This window comes from Harpegnathos saltator, unplaced genomic scaffold (genome assembly GCF_003227715.2).
Source record: "Harpegnathos saltator strain DR-91 unplaced genomic scaffold, Hsal_v8.6 scaffold169, whole genome shotgun sequence".
Lineage (NCBI taxonomy): Eukaryota > Metazoa > Arthropoda > Insecta > Hymenoptera > Formicidae > Harpegnathos > Harpegnathos saltator.
The window spans coordinates 407,777-428,180 of NW_020229949.1; the positions used below are offsets into that span (position 1 = coordinate 407,777).

At 46.5% G+C, this 20,404-nt stretch overlaps 1 protein-coding gene across 3 annotated transcripts in view; it reads right to left on the reverse strand.

Moving 5' to 3' along the window:
• Window positions 1–20,404, reverse strand: part of Slip1 (SLo interacting protein 1) — a 210,331-nt gene that overhangs the window by 17,492 nt on the left and 172,435 nt on the right. Inside the window, exon 1 of one of the 3 annotated variants that reach the window (XM_025297101.1) lies at window positions 8,277–8,605. The exons of the other annotated variants lie outside the window; for them this stretch is intronic. Within the exon in view, the coding sequence (XP_025152886.1) occupies window positions 8,277–8,288 (12 nt within the window). The 5' untranslated portion in view covers window positions 8,289–8,605. Of the gene's footprint in view, window positions 1–8,276; window positions 8,606–20,404 lie in introns of those variants that run through there. 3 annotated transcript variants of the gene reach the window in all.

A 20,404-nucleotide genomic window follows, 5' to 3' on the forward strand; every position in this document is an offset into this window, starting at 1 on the left:
TCGGAACCGCCGACTTTCTTCTCTCGATCGACTTCCTCGGATGAGCGAACGCAGCCCTCAGCGGTGGAATCCACCCTGATTGCGCGGCAATCCCGCGATTCTGACGCGCGCGCGCTCTCGTGAAGCAGCTCGGCCGTGAAATGAGACGAACCTCTCGACACTTTGATCGCCGATCTACAGCTGAGAATGCGCGTGTGTGCGCGTCGCGAAACCTGACGCGCTACCTGAGACAGCCGAGCGACACGACGACTCCCGACGGCCGCAGCGCTGAGGAATGAAATACGCGGGCGAAAGAAAAGATCCAACAGCGTCCGGGAAAAAAGAGAGCGCTCGTGTGTGCGTGTGTATGCGAGAGATACATCTCTCTCTCTCTCTCTCTCTCTCGCGGTTTTAAAAGGATTTCCGTTAGAGTCGAAACCGCATCTCGCGCGAGCCGCCTCGCGATTGTTCCGCCGCACCGCCGGCGCGCTGTACGCGCGTAGAGCCTCCTTTATTTTTTCCCATCGTGGGGAAATATTTATTTGACACGTGTGTGAGAGACGAAGAACGCGCGGGAGAGGTGAGGCAGGGCGCTCGAGTTCCAGCGATAACGTGCCTCTGCGAAACGCGCCGATCCATGTTCTTCGTGCGCGTTTTGTCTCCACCTCCGTTTTGTTTCAACCCCCGGAAGGATTCGTCGCTATATATCTTACGGGCGGGATTTGCCGCCGATGTGCGGGATATAAGAGCAGCCCGGTAAAAACCGAGGAGAGAGAGAGAGAGAGATTATCTTCGATCCGCATTTCGCGCGTGTATCCTTCCTCGTCACCTCCCCCCGCCCCCCCCCCCGCCTCTGCCCGCGACGCGTTTTCTTGCAACGCTTTCTGGCTGGGATCCACCTATTCGGCTCGCACCTGGTGCCACGCGAGAGCGGCATACTCCATCGAGGGGCAAAAAGCGCAACGGGGGTGACGGACGAAGCTGCCTTCTTGTCGAGCGGAGAGCCTTGACCGAGCCGCCATCGGGAGCCGTTCTTCCGCGGCTTAAGCGGACAAATCCGAGCGTGCGGCCGTCGTTTCCGACACGTGAAAAATGATATCTCCGTCCTGACTGCCTCCATCGTACGGCGATTTGATATTTATGCCTTGAAAGCGCGCGCGTCGCGTCGCGCGACTGGATCGTTATTATGCAATGCGCGCTGTCACAAGGCAGAACGAACGTGTTAGCGCAGGGGGGGGGGAGAGAGACGAGCAAGTGTCGTTGTAATGGCGGTGGGCGGTTTAATATCTCTTTAAAATATTTAAGTAGCTGCGGAACGGTGATATACGAGAGCAGTCAAGCAGCGGCTTGAAATATTATACGCGCGAGTACGCTGATATCTGTCTTTAGGGAAGTGGAGGGAGAAGGAGGGAAAAAGAGAAGAATGGGAGAGAAGGGGGAAAATAAGCGAGCGGAAGGTTGAAAGAGAGGGAGGGAGGGAAGGAAAATTGGTAGCTCACGTGCGTACACTTGAATTGATTCTTAACGAGGGAGAAGAGAGAGAGAGAGAGAGAGAGAGAGAGAGAGAGAGAGAGAGAGAGAGAGGGGGGGAGGGAGGGAGGGGATTATATTAGATACTTTCCATATTAAGTCTGCCCCCTCTCCCCCATGTGCAATCTCCATGTGTTTAATCCTTAATGCGGGGAAATTCGCCGGTGAGCCGGCGAAGCAAATTACCGTCATCGCCTTAAGGCGCCGTTATTTACCGCAGCGCGGTGTTGGCACAGCTGATATACGCCGCAATGTATTCGCGTTTAAACGCCAAAGATGCGCGCCGGTGTCGTCTCCTCACGTTCTCCGCCGTTTTACTGCGAAGTTAAACACACACACACATACATACACACACACGCAGGAGCGCGCACTCGTCCGATCGAGCAATCAATGCTCGATTTAAGCAATTAAAGCGCGTTATTTATCATCGCGCTTGTTGTTATTAATTAACAATAACAACAAGCGCGATGATAACTAACGCGCTCGAGCGAACGAGACCTCACGTCGAGCGTACTACTGTGGTCAAAAAGTATCCGAACGTTATTTTTTAAAAATCGCGGGTAAACTGTAAATCTAATCCGTTTGCTTTCTCAAGTTGCTTTCTTAAGTTGGTACACATGTCCTTCCACATTTGGTGAAGAGAATCATGGCGTCCCTTCAAGCCGTTTGAGCAGTGGCAGTTGTTTATGTCAGTGAAGATTGTTGTGCACGGCGATTTTTACGATGCCGGAAAATATGGAGCCATAGACGTAGGAATATAGAAACAGAGCATAAGCACGTAAGATAGGCGAGAGGAGTGGTGCTGAAATGTGGGGGGCGACTGTATCTAAATTTCATTGGCTACAATAGTGCGCGTATTCAAAGCGATGCAACGACTTGGCTGTCACTGGCAAATAGTAAATGTAACAAAATGATAAGAACCATTTTGTTGTACAAAAATTCATAGTAAGAATAGATATTATGTATGCAATATTTTACAAGAGATTACGTAATATTTGAAGTTATATAATGAGTAAAATAAATATGCATACATAGTATAAAATAATATTATTTTTATAAGAACTTTTATAAAACATATAAAACAATACTTATACATATTTATTATTATATATACAACGAAGGAATCATGCTCTCTTTTTTCCATTTCTATATGCTTTTCACATTCATTCAATGGCAGAGCATTTAGCCTTAATCGCGTTAATAATCCATTTGTCTGATCGAAAGATTCCTTTGAAAAATGATCAGAGCAAATACGCGCACTATTTGGAATATGTGATGGAAGATTTAAAATATCGGTCCACAAATTGCGGCTGGTATTATTTTTTGGAACGCTAAACATAAATATTTATATTATATTAAAACATTTTTTTTTTAAATCGAATACCATTATTTTACAGTACATGCAATTTTATATCTGTGAAATGTAATTTTTCGATTTTTGTCCACATTGCTGGTTTCTTTTCAATTTTGCAGAGGTTATGCATGTGTCTTTTTTTTTTCATAATTTCACTCACACACAACTTCATACACATCTATATATGTATCAAATACTTACACACGGCACAACCAATTAGATTTAGGCACAGTTTATCTCGTCGCACCGCAACCCGCAATGGTTATCCCTCCGTAACTCTATGCTCTGTTCTTATATTCCTATGTCTATGTATGAAGCAAAGAATTTGTTTGAAATTTTTCGTTGCGAACGAAATTTCGTTCACAAATGCATTCAAAATGTCGCGAAAAGCTTATGGCGATGATTATTTATCGAAAACAAGTACGTTTGAGTGGTTTAAAAAGTTTCAAGAAGGACGAGAATCCGTTGAAGACGACCCACGCTCTTGAAGACCATCAACGTCAACGGATGACGCTCACATTGAGAAAGTGAAAGAATTGGTGCTTCAAAATCGTCGATTGACTGTACGAGAGATAGCAGGTAAAGTTGGGGTAAAATATATAGAAAGGGGAACATCTTACCGATTTTTTTCATTTTGAAATATGTTATAAAAGATGAGATTCTGAGTGACTTTTCCTAATACAATTATATGGGGGTCGCTTATAGTTTCCGAGATATTTCATTTTAAAGTTTTGGAATTTTGATTATCCTGGAATTAAATTCCAGATATCATAATCTGACGTTATTTACAGTACAATCCAAACAATTAATCCAAACATAGTGTATACATAGAAATATAGGAAACAGTATATGTAAGCGGGAGAGGGGCTCCGCCCCTCCCCCGCACTCCCTCCCCAAGCAACTACTAATCTAACTTAACTTATTGCATCTTTGTATATTGTTGGGCGATGTTGAAAAGATCTCCTTAAAAGCCACAACATCTAATTATATGCAGATATTATAATAAGTTAAGTTGAGCCAGGTGATAGATCTTAAGAGAACTTTTTTCAACAATGTCCAAAAATATATAAAGATGCAATAAGTTAGGTTAGGTTAGGATTTATTTGGGGAGGTGATGCGGGGAAGGGCGAAGCCCTTCTCCCGCTTATATGTACTGTTTCCTATATTTAAAGTGAATAAAAACTGTTTGCCTACTTCAAATATACTTCAACGTACAATTATAAATCTTTAAAGTCAAATATCTCAGAAACTATAAGCGACCCCTATATAATTGTATTAGGAAAAGCCACTCAAAATTTCATCCTTTATAACATATTTCAAAATGAAAAAAATCGGTGAGGTGCACCCTTTTCTATATATATTTACCGAAGTTGGAATATCATTTGGATCGTGCCAGCACACAATCCTTCGTAAGAAACGACCGGAATTGTGGGAAAATAACTTGTGGATTTTGCATCACGATAACGCACCATCGCACCAACGTACCGCGATACTAGTGCGTGAATTTCTGACAAAAACTCAACGAATGTCGCTCCGCAAGCACCGTATTCACCAGACATGGCCCCCTGCGACTTTTTCCTGTTCCCCTTACGGAAAAAACCACTTCGCGGACAGCGCACAGTGGGCCAGAATTCCAGAAAAGTGTCAAAAAATACATTTTTCGACTGTTTCTGGATTTAAACAAATACATGTCATTAATATCATTTAATCATTGAATATCGTTAATTTTATTATGATTAAAGAATTATAATTATAATAATAGTAATGATAATAATAATTATAATAATAATAATTATTATTATTATGCTTGCAAGTTTGCTTTTGAATATAATGAGCGGTAGTAATCTTCTCAAAGAAATATAATTTAGCTTAAGGATAAGAATTTTACATGGCTTAAAGAGATTGCCATAATTCTTGTACTACCAGTCGTTAGTGTGAGCCGTATTCGAAGTGTTTAAAAAATCTGTTGTTTTCATTATATATATATATATATACATATACATACATATATATATATATGTATCGATAATTTGTCTCAGTATTCGTATTTAATATTATGACTTGTCGATAAATAGTCCTAGTTTTCAAATTTCAATATTTTGATTTTTCGGGACATTGCGTGTCTACCAACATTGCAATAATTATTTTGTTCTAGCTGTCGTAAGTCCGATTAAGTCCAATCGACGAGTGATGACGAGTACGTTTTCAAAAATCGATATGCTCTGAAAGATAGCATTGATATTATCGTGCAAGCGAGCTAAGTTTTGATGCGTTGTTATATGGTAATAAAATTATTTTTTTATAATTTATTATATACTATTAGAAAGGGGAAAAGTCATAGGATTTCTTTATATAATAACGATTCTTATTCATGCCTATTTTATAGCTTGCTTTATTCGATAAAAATATCATTTGTATCAGTTAAATATGACAATCGATGGCATTTGTTAAAGACGTCAACTTTGTGAATATCTTGCGACCTTAATATATGTCTAAGAGGAAAATCATTTTACATTTCATCAGTTTGACATTAATATTATCAAATAGACATGTATTTGTTTAAATCCAGAAACAGTCGAGAAATGTATTTTTTGACAAGCTTTTCTGGAATTCTGGCCCACTGTGCAGCGTTTCGAATCGATTGAGGATATGAAAGAAAAATCGCTGCGTGAATTGAAGGCCATACCGTCTGCCGCGTATGAGCGATGTTTCCTGGATCAAATGATACAGGCATATGTGCGTTGCAATGGGGACTACTTTGAAGGAGGCTATAAGAATTTTGACGATTGAATTGTAATTCTAATTTTTAAAAATAAAGTTCGGATACTTTTTGATCATAGTAGTAAGTTTGAAGGCGCATTAGTTTGAAACGTCGCGACAACCTCCCCTTGGAATTCGGGAAATACAAGAGGAGGAGAGGACCAGATCTCCAGTTCTTTTATGTGTTAGCACAAGATGCACACGCACAATACGCGCATACGGGGAAGAACGTTGCGCGTGAGGGATATATCCCGCGTCCGCGCGCGGTTCAATCTCTCTCTCTCTCTCTCTCTCTCTCTCTCTCTCTCTCTCTCTCTTTTTCGCGTTATTGCATTCAAATGTCAAATATAATTCTTCCGAGGGCACAAACATCTCTTTGAGCCGCTCGAGGAGGGGGGGTGGGTGGGGGATAGGGGAAGCTTTCATCAAGATTCCTACCGCGACATCCGATTTCAAATATCCTAGACACGAGAGTCGAGGCATTTCTCATCGAAAATGGGAAAGGTTAAGATTTTCGTCTCGTGCATCTCGCGTATCGTCGAGAATCAATTACCGTGGACAATGTAGAACCGGCGCGGCGGAACGGAGAACTCACTCGCAAGAGCGAAATGACGAAAGTCGCGCGCGCGCGCGCATGATATCGAGAATGCTGCCGGCACGACCGGCTTAATGGCCCCTTCGGCACGGCGCGTTCAATCGCCGGTAGTTTCATATACAGGGGGAGGGACTCGGGCGAGACTTTATGCGACGTGACGCTGACGTGAAACCGGCAGCGTGCGCGCTTCATCGTCGAGCCGGAAAAAGAAAAACGAAAGGAAAAAGAGAGGAAGAGAAGGGGAGAAAAAAGGGGCCAGAGTCGTTTCCCGATAACGTCGATTAACCGACGGCTCTAATAATTCGTTTGGGGACTTAACCGGAGTCTCATTTCGGCGGCCGCACGCGCCAAGGGGGATTCCGGGGAAATATTAATAACCGTCATAAATTTTAATGTTCTCTACGCGATGGTACTCCACCGCCTCACCCTTTCTCTCTCTCTCTCTCTCTCTCTCTCTCTCTCTCTCTCTCTTTTTCTTCCTCTCGGTCCCTCGCGCGACACGGCTCTTCCCAGGGCCAAAACATTTGCCGAGATCCGCTGAAAATCGGGATTAAGCTATAAATTCCGCGCGACGGCGCGGTATGCTCGGCATGCAAATTTATTCGCAAATTCGTTCGTTACTTCCGAGTGCCCGAGTAGCCCGAGGACAAAGTCGTATCCTGCAGCCGAGTCCTCTCGAGCAAGCCCCGTGCCAAGTCCCGTCGCCCAGGACATCTCTCGCACTTGCCGTATAATCGGAAGTCGGTATTTTTCGGTGAAATAATTTGCAATGGAAAGTTTACGTTGAGTTAGCGGTGGATTTAATGAAATCGGCAGGTCGATAATTTAAACTTGCGCTGTGAGGAAGAAGGAAAGAGAGAAAGAAAGAAAGACAGAATGAAAGAAAGAAAGCAAGAGAGAGAGAGAGAGAGAGAGATTGAAAGAGAAAAAAGGGAAATGGGAAATTTTATAATTCGAAGGATCGTGAGAGAGAAACTCAGAGCCGACTTCGCAGAGAGTGGCACGACGAAGCAGGCAGTTTGACGATTTAAATGTAAATTCAGATCGTAAAACGAGAGACGGACGGACGGATGAACGGACAAATGGACAGCGGAAGTTCGAAAGATATTTTAACTGCACGTTTTAATGGGGAGGCGCGCGTTCTCATAATAAATAACACGCGACGCGCACAAAGAGCAAATGATAATGGGGGAATTTTCCGTGTCATTTGTTATCGGATAATTGCTCGCTCACTCGGAGAATTATAACAATTTCGACAACTTGATATATTTGACGTGAAGCGCGGCGGGGGGTGGTCGCGTCGCGGGTGCAATTGGCGATTCACAAGGTTAAAGTCGAAATTGCATAAACCGGCGGTTTTGCGCGCGCGCGCGCGCGCGGCGAGTTTAACGGGATAATGATATTCCGCCGGCGGAACGATCCCCGCGAATTTTCAAACGCTTACACGAGTAAGTAATAATTTCGCGAGAACCCGGTATTACGGATTTCCATTTCCCGTACATAGTTTCCCTTTACGCCGCCAGAAACAAGCGCAATAACCGTCTCCCCGGGGTCCCCCGCGCGCGCCCTCCCGACCTCTCGATTTTATTACTGCCGGGAAATATCCGCGGCAGCAGTCGTATATTTTTCCCCCTGAAAATCCCGCGTCTTTTACGATCTTTTTAGTATTTCGTACCGCGATGTGTATTTCTGCCGGTGGCGAGTCCCGCTATATTTCAAGCCCGTTGGTGCCGGATAGAGACGCTCCGAGGGGTCTTAACCGCGGAGCTTAGAGTCCCGATGCATCTACATTTAGTCGGAACCGCCGTCGATATCGCCTGAAAGCTACAAATACTAGAAAGGGCCGGATAAAAAAGGAGCGGTCTCGATAGCGATGATTTTTCAAGTCGTTGAGGACTCAGGGAGGCAGGATAGTTCACTTTCAGTGTGATCGGAGGAGAGAAAGAGAGAGAGAGAGAGAGAGAGAGAGAGAGAGAGAGAGAGGCTCGTTACAGAGACAAAGACAAATTGGCGTTATCGTTGTACTCGGACGAATGTCGTGACAAATCTCACCCTTACCGGTTGCAGCATCGAAATCCGACTTTGCTCTCGCGGAGAAGGCCGACGCGGAAGAGGACGGGAGGCGGGCGAAGAAACGCAAACCGGGGAGAACGGCGGGACGGCTTCATCACGCGTAATTCATCCCGGAGTCTCTTTAAACGCGTCCGCTGCGAGTAATCCGTTCGCTGAAACACGCGGCTGTTCCTCGGGTTTCGCCCGGAGCGCGGAATGTGCTGTACTTCGGTGTCCCGTCGCGCCGCGCCGCGCCGCGCCGCGCTGCGCACTGCCGGCTGTGTTTCGAGTATTTAAACCGAGCAGATCAAGCGTATAATGATCGTATATAACGTGCGATCGCATTTGCGCGCGCGCAGTCCGCCCCGCGATTGTGTTCGGGCTGGTTATCGAACGCGCGATCCCCGATGTGTCCGTTTGAGAATTATTAATCCGCCGGACCGATCCGACGCGCCGCGCCGCGCCACGCCGGATCGGACGCGCGTCGTCGGCCACCCTAATAACGCATGCACGCGCACGACGAGGCGGCGCGTGCACGTACGCGCGCGTACACACGCGCAGTGTCCATAGCCGCGGTATTACGCTAATAACGCCGTCTCGCTTACATATCGTACACATCCGGCGATTTGCGTCCTTCACGTCTGGCTGCGTCGCCGCGCTCGCGCGCGATTAGACGAGCGATTTTTATCACTCCTCCTCCTCCTTCTCTCTCGATCGGAGGAGACAATCGGAGCCGGCGCAAGCGGACTCACGCGCAAGCTCGATAATTCTCCAAGTGCGCTCGAGTTCTCGCGATAACACGACCGATTGTGTTCGATTAACGCCGCTAACAGGACTCTCACAGGCGCAAGCCTGTGCTCTCTCCCGCAAGCGGCGACGCGCAATTTGCATCGACGCGTCGTCGTCGCGATTATTATTATCCAGAGCCGTCTACCTCTCTCTCTCTCTCTCTCTCTCTCTCTCTCTCTCTCTCTCTTTCCTTCTCTTTCGCTCGACCTTTCTCTTTCTCTCGTTTTCTTCCTCCCTCCCTCCCTCCCTGCCCCTCCGTTCGGTTTAACATTTCCAAACAGAATCGCCGTCGGCTTTTATCTCCGGCGCTCGCGCTGCAATCTGGGAAAACTGGAAATAACGGGGGGGAGGCAGCCAACGGCCGGAGAGGGTAAGTTCTCGCGAGAGCGCGGAATCTCATTAAGCGCGAACAAAAACCCCTTCTCGTCGTTGGGTGCTCGCAACGCAAGTTCGCAGCGTGGTTCGCGTAGTTGTAGCGTCGGGTCGCATCGCGTTGTGTCACGTCGTTTTACGGTTTTACCTTGTTACGGGCGGCAATGCGATTGTCACGGCGTACCCGAGACCCCCGAAACAATGCCGGCCGACGCCGCACCCGTCGTATTTGGCGGCGTTTAAGACTCTAAATACAGCGGGATTAACGGCGGTCCGGCACCCGGAGGCTATCGTCGGAAATCAACGTTCCGATAGGATCTGTGTCCGATAGAAAAGGAGAAATGGGAGAGAGAGAGAGAGAGAGAGAGAGAGTGAGAGTGAGAGTGAGAGTGAGACTCCTTTCTCTTTTTCCCGTTGCCTCCGCAAACAGTATTTCGTGCTTAATTCTTAACGCCCGACTACGAACGAATCCGTCGTTCGTTTTGCGTTTATTCGCCGTTGCCAGTCCCTCGCTTCGCTTTATCTTTATTGCCATCGCGTCGGGCTTGATTGCGAACGTTGATTGATCATTTCGGAGAGCTCCAATTAATAAATAGAGATCTAATGGATATTCCGTGTCTCTGATGTATGTTTGACGTGTACACGCGCCCCGCGCCGCTCGACGGCGCGCGATTTTTCGTTCTCGCCGGGTTCTCGCGCGTCAAAATTTCCTATCTTTCGCGGGCGGATGCAAATAATCCTACTTTTTCTTCCTTCTTTCTCTCGGTTTCTCTCTTTTTCTCTTTTCTTTCGCGCTCGCACGCACGCGATAGCCACTCGGCCGTGTGGAAATGGTGCTTCTCATAAAGCGAACTTACCTTATAGACCGCGAAGTTACACAGAGTGCCTTAAAATACACACGACGTCCTGGAATACGTAACAAAGTTGCGCCGAGTAGAGCTCGTCGAGCACTTCACTCGGAAGCTTTCGGTTATGTTCAGTTACGCGGTTAGCCCTTACAAAAGCATCACGAATTATTAGCAGTGCGCCAACTTGTGCCGTGTGTAACCTCCCCGACTAGGCTAGACTCGTTCTACTCTAATCGCGAGGTATATAGGAACGTTGTTTGAATTAAAATTCAGCATGCAACGAGGAGAGACAGAGAGAAAGAGAGGGAGAGAGAGAGAGAGAGAGAGAGAGAGATAAACGACCGTGAATAGTTGGAGAGGGTGAAAGAGGGAGAGAATTAACCCCGGTCGAGGGGGGACACGCTCGGCGATCCGTGACGTTCCAATTTCGCCGGCATAATGATCGAAAAAACGGCAAAGAAAGCTATTTGCTCTCTCGGCAGAGCTATTCGCAATCGCTGATGTTTGTCGGCGAAAGTTATCTGATAATCTTGATAAAGTGGCTTTCATTGTTCCCGCGTTTTTCCACTGAATAATGTCCGCGCTTCCGACCGAGAGAGGGAGAGAGAGAGAGAGAGAGAGAGAGAGAGAGAGAGAGAGAGAGAGAGAGAGAAGGACGGGGGAGGGCGTAGGGAAAGAGAGAGTGAATACTGTGTCAGCCTGTTCTATCCGATAATCGATAGTATCGGGAATGTTTCAGCAGTTTGCCACGGGGGTATTGTCTCAACTATCGAAATGTTTCAATAGAGACGATTCAATGATGCGGTTCGATCGGGGGAGAGAGAGAGAGAGAGAGAGAGAGACGGGGAGGAGGGGAGGACGATGCAAACTGTGCGTACGTACATGCTCGGGTAGGAAAAATAAATAAAAAAGAGTACGCGTCGACAAATCGAAGTCCGGCGGTCGCGCGCGCGAGACGCGCGAATATTTCGATAATGAGCGAGCAACAAGTTCTCCCGTGCCGTTGTCTTGCTTTCAAGCCACATTTGCAGCTCGCGGTGAGAGGACACCGCCACGCTGAAATTCGATAACGCCTGTGATAACGCAAGAATAATCGCCGAGAGCGCGATCTTGCGCACAAAACACTATCGCGGATGAAAGATATGTGTATCACCGTGATTAACGGAACCGCGTGCGCCGCTTATTAATTAGTCCCTCTCGCCGTACCGGGGTCGTTTGCGCACGAGTCGTATACCCGTAGCCGATATTAACTCGCAGGCGCACACACGCGCGCGTGCTGTGTGTTTTTTACTCTATACATTGTATTCTTTTTTTTTTTTTTTTTTGTAAACGAAACTGCGTTTATAGCGCCATCCGGCCGAATAACCGATGCGCGACTAATCCGCGACCGCCCCACGACAACAATGTCGTGGGGCGAGCAGCGTCGAAAAATTATGAGCCGCGGATGCAATAACTGCCTGTTAATCGATTGGCCGTTATCAATATCGCGCTTTGTTGCAGAGCGCGTGCACAGGATCGCTTCTCGACACGGTGGTCATTTCAATGAACGCGACGCACTCTCGAACCTGTATACATGATTCACGCACGCACGCACGCACGCACGCATACGCAGTACGTTCGTTCATCGGCACGTCAGCTGATAAAACGACCGCGGCGCATATGGTCGTCGCACCCCGATAATGCACGCGCATGCAATGCGACGCAACCACGGCGACGCGTGCGAAAGGATACGCGCTCGATTTCAGCTATATGAAATTAAACGCGCAGGCAACCGTGACGCGATAATCACGATACGACACCTCCGACAGCTGTCAGAAGTGAGGCCGGCGGGGCGTAGGAGAGGAGAGGGGCCACGAGGGAGCGGGCGACAGGTGATTTAAATTGCCTTATCGCTACTCGCGGCGTTTCTCGTCTTCTCCGTCGCATTGTTGCTCGTAAATCGTTGGACCGCCAGAAAGACGGCCGGTCGGTTGTGTGATCTGATAACGTCTAATAACCGGTCGCGACACCGGTCAATTTTTCGGGATCCGAACAGACGCGTTTTTATCGCCGAATGATGAGATAAAATGATGTTGCTGCGAGGGATCCGCTACTTTTAAATTAAAGGCGGAATTGTATGCGGAGAACCGTTTTCAAGACGATTTTTACGAATTTTTTTCAACAGAAACGGTAGGATCAATAGACTTGAAATTTTCGCAGTGTATTCATTAATGTTCAGAGTATAAAATAAATTTTACTGAATCACAAGAACCCCGATTCAACTTGTAATTATAGATAAAAATGCAGTCATCCGTTTGCGAGCTCTATATTTGCCGTCGACATAATTCCGTGCCTCTCACTACTCTGAAATCAAAAACTGAAAGAGATTTTTAAAATATACGGTTGCCATTATAGGCCGTACCAAAGTAAAGGCAGTGAAGCCAAGTATGGAAAAATAATGACTGTACGAGGAAAAAAGTATCGAAAATGAAACTTTTCTCAACTTGTAATCATGTTTAAGAAAAAATGAATAAAATAATATGTAATAAATAATATATAACCGTGTCGAGGTAGGGGCGCGAAAACTACAACGTCCACTGTACATTGTGTAAAAATTTCAAGTTATTCGGTTCAGTAGTTTTTGCGTAATCGTCTCGACAGTTTAAGTAAATGGTGTTTCCAGATAGCCTTTAAAACCTTTAAACTTTTATACGTACTTTCCATATAGATAGTAACAAATTTCTCTTATACCTTGAACACTTATGAGTACACGGTACAAATTTCAACTTCATTGATCCTACCTCCTTCTGTTGAAAAAATTCGTAAAAATAGCTCTGAAAACGACCTGCTCCGCGTGTAATTCCCCTTTTCAATTCGCGCAGAGCAACTTTGGACATTGAAAGGGAAATAAGGACAATCCCACTTCGCGCAATGTCGCGTGTCGCGCCAAAGACTGACACATAAGCCGCTTATTGCACACATTGCTCGATTTGCGACGGCGCGTCTTTGCTGTCTGTCCGACATCGCGTAGCGACGTGTATAAAATATTATCGCATTTATAACTCACACACGCGTCGCGCACGTGTGCGCGTGCGCGCGAGTGGCGCTAACCGGCGGCGGCGCTTCTTTTCGGAAGGGTTGTTGCTGCAGCGCCTATTACGCGGCTCCGAACGCCACGGTATTTCGGGCGGTAAAAATATAACACTGCGACCGGCACATTTACGAGTTCGTAAACGGCTCGTAAGCCGACCGAGACTCATCCGCCCGTATCCGAGGCGGTGCGAGGGAGCGAGAAACAGAGGAGAGAGAGAGAGAGAGAGAGAGGGAATTAACGCGCGCGCCAATTTCAGCGCGTTGCCCAAAGGACACGTGTCTCGAGCCATTTCGAAGGACGCGTTATCGACGCGTCCGCGCAAAATTATTACATCGGGACGAAATAGAGAGGAGAAAACAGCCTCGATCCTATTAATCCTTACGGATTTATCCTGTCGTTTTTGCCGACAGTGTCGTTATCGTTGTCGTCGCGCAAGTATGACGTATGGTAGCAGAGCCGCGACAATGCAACTGCAAGGACGTTGTCGTAGAAAAGAAAGGAATAGCTTTATACAGTTCACAGTACTACTGTGATCAAAAAATAAGGTGAATTTGTTTATAAAATGAAAAATCTTTATTTATTCTTCGAAATCAATTTCATCGCCTTCAAAGTACTCCCCGTCCCCGCCGACACAATGCACTTATGCCAACGTTTTTTTCCAATCCTCGAAACAGTCAGAGAAGTCTTTTTCCGGGATGGCCTTCAATACTTTCTTCGATTCGGCTTTGATCTCCTCAATCGAGTCGAAACGGTTCGAGTCCCCCCGGAGCGGTCTTTTGAGTTTGTTGAACAGCCAGAAGTCGCACGGTGCTAAGTCAGACGAATACGGTGGTTGCGGAACGATACGGGTCGAATTTTTGGCGAAATGTTCGCGAAGAACCAATGCAGTGTGGGACGGTGCATTATCGTGGTGCAAAAACCAAGAATTGTCTGCCGATAATTCTGGCCTCTTGAGGCGAATAGCTTCACGCAAACGACGCATAACACTCAAATAATATTCCTTGTTAACAGTTTGACGTTTCCTTGACGTGGCTCTCATCGGTAGATGTTGATGGGCGCTGTTCGTCTTGAACTCGTTCTCGGCCTTCTTTGAAGTCTTTGTACCGCTTGTAAACATTTTTTTGCGACATAGCCTTATCACCAAAGGCCTTCTGCAACATCCTCAACGTTTCCGCGGCAGAATATTCATTCCGCAAACAAAATTTACCGCAAATTCTTTGCTCAACAAAATCAGACATAGTAAAAATCGAAAAACTCACTTTTGTATGTTTACAAAAACACGTATAGCTCCGCAGCAATTGAATATACTGATATAAAACTCTGCATTGATGTCGAAGACAGTGCTACCAACCCACAAAAAAATAATTTCATGATTTTATAGCACCGGCGAAGTTTAAATGAAAATTTCACCTTATTTTTTGATCACAGTAGTATATCCCGCTCGGCAGCGCCGAGCAGCGCGCGAAACATCCGAGTTTTCGCGGCGCGCCGGCCGACCTGCAAATAGAATTACGACGGTGCAATAAGAACCGCGGAGAAAAACACAGAAAGTCGAGGAGGAAGGAGGTGGCTCGCACGAGAGGGAGGGCGATAAAATATTTTTAAGTCCTCCGGTCTCGTCAGGGATTTTCAGGCCGGATGCAGCCCGGCTCGAGAAAGCGCGTCTCCGGTGCCGGGGAAAACTCGGGCCGGTTATCGCCGATCGCGGCGATTTCGAATTCGCAGGCGAATCGACGTCGCGAGAAATCGCGTTGAAATCGCCACGTCATTTTCGTCGCCACGTCCGCGAGGTGACGCGAAGCGAGCGCGAGCCTCCGGGTGATTTTAATTTCAGTGTCCCCCTTAATTTCCGTCCGCCGAGCGCCGGCGACGGCGACGGCGACGCAGACGGAAGTATTTATCGTGTAATGATAAGTAAACAATAATAGTCATAAACAGTCATAATCATCGCGGGCGCTAATCACAACCACCGAACGCATTTCGTATATTTCCTTAGTTCTCTCTCGTCGGAGTAAATTAAATAGGCGCGACCCGAGCGCAGTTTTCGGATATTTATTCGGCAAAGTTACATATATATATATATATATACAGCGGTCGGCACTTTTAATTGATGGCGCGGCCGGAGCGCCGCCCGTCGAGGCTTTTTATACCTTAATTAAACTGATAGCCAACACCGACAGATAAAAACACGGCAGATGCGAAGTTACGCAAATAGTTGCGCGTACGGAGGCAATTAAATCTCCCATTAGCTTTGCCTACGAACCGTCATATCGCGAGCGAGCAAACAATTTCACTCGTAATATTCGCAATTGCATATAAAAATGTGTACCTTCCGCCGGCGCGTTTATTGCTCTTTTATCGTCGCTCACGTGGATGCGTGGATGCGTGCATGCGCGGGCGCGTGTTTACGCGTGTATGTTCAATTTCGTCTCGCCATATCGACGAATTTGTCAAAGATGCGCATGCCTTCGCGACGCAACGCTCCCCAGCTGACAACGGAAAGGGCGCGCCCGAGATAGCGTCGATATCTCGATATGGAAAGAACCAATATTATTCTGCACCTCGAAAGGGCGACAGGCAAAATATTCCTTTTAGAGTCCCGAAGCGTTCGCGTGCACGGCCGCTCGAGAAGAGAAAGAGAGACAGAGAGAGAGACAGAGAGACAGAGAGAGAGAGAGGGGGGGGAGGGAGGAAGGAATATTCGTCGCGAACGCGGAATTTCGCAGGGAATGTTCCGGGAAAATGCGACGGCCAGCGGACGCATGTAATAATCTGAAAACAATGTCGGCGACATACGGAGATCGTATCCACGTGGAAAATGCAATGCGAGTGCGAGAGAGAGCGCGCGGGCGCCTTTCTCACGCATCGCACCCCCCAAATATGTTCGCAGTCTGATCGTTATATCTAACTCTGGCGCTCACATTGATTGCTCAGATTGATCAAAGCGAGAAGTGTTTTATTTCTTTCTGTGCAGAATCGATACACTGCTTTCTCACTCGCATGTTCAAAGTGTAAAATAAATTTTATGGAATCACAAAAACTGATCCAATTTGTGATTACAGATAAAAATGCAGTCATCCGTTTGCGAGTTCGATGTTTACTGTCGACATAATTCCGGGCCTCTCACTACTCCGAAACCGAGAAGTGAGAAAGATTTTTAAAATATATCGTTGCCAGAATGAAAGCAGCGAAGCCAAGTTTGGAAAAATAATCACTGTACAAAAAAAAAGTATCGAAAGTGAAACTTCTTTTCAATTTATAATCATGTTTAAAAAAAATGAATAAAATAATATATAACTGTGTTCGAGGTCGAAGGGTGAAAACTATACATATTTGCTGTATATCGTGTAAAAATTTCGTTATTCGGTTCCGTAGTTTTTGCGTAATCAGTGTCAACAGTTTAAGAAAATGGGTGTTTCCAGATAGCCTTTGAAGCCTTCAAAGTTTCATGTGTGCTTTCCGCATAGATAGTAACAAATTTATTTTATACTTTGAACATTAATGAATACACCGTAAAAATTTCAAGTTCACTGATCCTACCTACGTTTCTACAAAAAAAATTCGTAAAAAGTATCTTGACAACGGCCTGCTCCGCATGTAATTCCCCTCCTTAAGTGATCCATTTTAAAAATAAGGCGACGCGAGGTTTCTCAAATTTACCTTTTCTTGCCCATTTAAGACTATATATCCGTGCAACTGAATAAGCACATTTGTAGACACTTAACAAGGGCGTATCAGAACAGGGTGCTCTGTAGCAGACCCAGAGTAATTAGCGTGTCGAGACTTCTCTCGAAGCAGCAAGAGATAAATGTGCCGACAGAGTATTAAGACTGTCTCAAGTTCACCTTCAGGTGCTACGTAGCGTCCATGAAACGAGTCGTAGAGCGTCTGGAATAAATTTCAGACGGTTTTACATCCAGAAAGACCCGACTGCGAATAGCGCTCCTGATCCGCGTCCCCGCAATTGTATCCGCGCTCGCGTTAGCCGTGCGCGACTCCTGAGGTGCAGGACGCAGCACGCGGTTAGACAAAGACAATAACATGTAGCCTGCGTTTGACAAGGAATCTCGGCGGATCGATCGGCGCGCGCGCTCGCACGCTCGCGAGCTCATCAGCAACGGCAAACAGTGGTCTATCGTCGGTAGGGGGGGGGAGAGAGAGAGAGAGAGACGCTTACGCGCGCGATACATCATCCGTGTGCCTATTGGCTGACATTTGCAGGCGACAATCGCACGATATATTACAGGTGGTTCAATTAGAAACAGATTAACCGCATCATTTGCCGGGTTGTCGCGCCGACGTTGCCGGGGCAGACGCGTCTATATTCGCGTCGCCGGCGAGCGCGTTTTGCACGGCTCGCGAATGATGTCGCGGCGTTTGTCCGCCAGCTTGCTCGCACGTCGGCCGCGTTTATTTCGCGATTTAATTATCACGCGACGCCAGCTGAAACGCGCGCATTGTGTGCGCGCACACATACGGCGGCTCGCGAGCCGACTGTTATTCGCGATCGTGAACTATCGGCGTTTCGATTGCGCGGGCGGACGCCGCGACTGCCACGCGCGCTCGTGAGAGAGAGAGAGAGAGAGAGAGAGTCTTACCGTTGAATTTAATCAGCGGTGTAATTATTGACATAATTAGTACGGAGTACATAACAGAGGGTAATTATCACAGAGAGACACGGTCGGCCGACGCAACGTAGGATGTAAACGCAACGTTGGCGCGCGGTATCTTTCGACGAGGAATTACCGTTCTCGAGCATACAAGTGCCGGCAGCTATCAATTACGCGTCATCGATGGATGAGACCGACTCGACGAGTGCGCGTTTAAAACGCCCACGCGGAGCATCCGGGAGAAGAACACACGTGGAGATACTCGAGACGTCGGCGACTACTTCGACACCAAAGTGACGACGATCTCACGACTATCGCGGGCGAGCGAAGATCTACAGCCATCGTCACTTCCCGTGGTAGCTCCGAGGAGAAGGAGGACCTTCAACCACCTCGATGACGTCGCTGATCTAGCGACGTTATCGAGGATATCTCCAACCTGATATACGCGCGACATACGTATAGCGACGTGTTCGTTGTTTGATGTTTCCGAGCGTTTCGGACGTTTCACCCGGTATAACATTGCGACGTCATGATTATCCCGATTGACCCCACGTGCAGCTCTCGGTGTCCCGGTCGGATCGCGTCTCATCTTACGAGGGACGGCGCGGCGGCGAGGCGGTACGAGTAGGCGATCGATCGATGGAACATCTCCATCGGATCTGTCGCAGATGCGCTCGCATCCGAGAGACGAGGACCGCGGAGGTGATGCAGCGCGTTATCGACGTGCCAGTCCGCGATGCGTTCCCTTCTCGCATACGTGGCCGATTGGACGAAACGGAGCGCGGTCGGATACCGCGCATAGCCGGCCGACTGTCATCGACATTATTGCGGCACGATGTTACCTCGAGGGTGGCTCTCTCTCTCTCTCTCTCTCTCTCTCGCTCGCACGCACGCGGATGCATGCACCCTCGGCTAATGCTGCGGCTGCTGTTTGGACGCATCGCAAGCGGACCGACGCCTCCCTGGCGCCGGCCGGCATATACAATGCGGTTGGATGTGCGAACGACGACGGGGGGGACGCCCCGCAAGATCGCGAGCACCCCGCCGCTGATCGCGCTCGTCGGCTCTGTCCGTCAGGGTCAACGATGATCCGCGCCGCTCCGCAGAGTTCATTAAAGACTTAGCATCGCGAAGCACATTGCTGTAGCGTACGCTTGATTGAACGGCGACGCGCGCGAGCCGTGTCCTGAGAAGGAAGATCAGTGGCAAAATGTGAGAGGACTCACGCTTGCGGAGACGCGAGGGTCTTGTGAGTAAATTAAGGGGAAAAATTGTGCTTGTTTTCGATGATATTTTGTGACGGACTGAATAAATGTGCAAGAATGAAAATTTTAGGCATAGTAATGCAACATGTGAAGAGCAGAAAAATTTTGTTTATTAACAGACACTCGTATAAATATACGTATATATACAGCTGAGATATATATACTCTTCTTTTTTTTCTTCAAGATGTCGTTTTTGCAGTAATATCTCGGCTCTCGGTGGTCCGATCAGAGCGAATTTTAGCTAGAAATCTTGAGGAGGCTTATCATTATCCGGTGAAGCACTAGAAGAAAAAATCGAACAAATTAACAAAATGGCAGCTATTATTTGGAAAAAATTCAAATCTTTCATTTTTTTACAATAAAAAAATTAATATCTCGAAATGAAATATTTTGACGGAGCTGTTCATGGTTCACCTGTGAGCCACATGAACAAATATTATTGCTTTAAAATTTCAAATCGATACGAAGCTCAGTTTCGGAGAATCACCGCAAGAAGTTGAACAATAAATTTTCGAGAAGAACGCGTTTAAAATTTAAGTGGACGTATATTTATATGAGTATTTGTTTAAAAACAAAATTTTTCTACTCTTCATTTGTTATATAAATATATGTGAAATTTTCATTCTTGCACATTTATTCAGTTCGTCACGAAACCATTTTTCAAAAACAAGCACGACTTTTCAGTAACCTGACCCTCCAGTCCCCTTTTAAGGGGGGAATTATAATATATACGGGGCCGTTTTCAAGGTTATTTTTACGAATTTTTTAACAGGAACGGTAAGATCAGGGGACTTGAAATTTTTACAGTGTATTCATTAATGTTCAAAGTATAAAAGAAATTGGTTTCTATCTATACGGAAAATACATATAAAACTTTAAGTGCGGTTTATCTGGAAATACCATTTTCTTAAACTGTCGAAACACGATTACGTGAAAACTACTGAATCGAATAACTTGAAATTTTTCCACAATATACGGTAGACATGTAGTTCTCGCCCCTACCTCGAACACAGTTATATTTTATTTTATTCACTTTTTTAAACAAGTTGGAAAAAGTTTCATTTTCGATACTTTTTTTCTGTACAGTCGCTATTTTGCCAAACTTGGCTTCACTGTCGTCATTTTGGTGTACGGGCTATAATGGCAGTTGTATATTTGAAAAATCTTTCTCATTTTT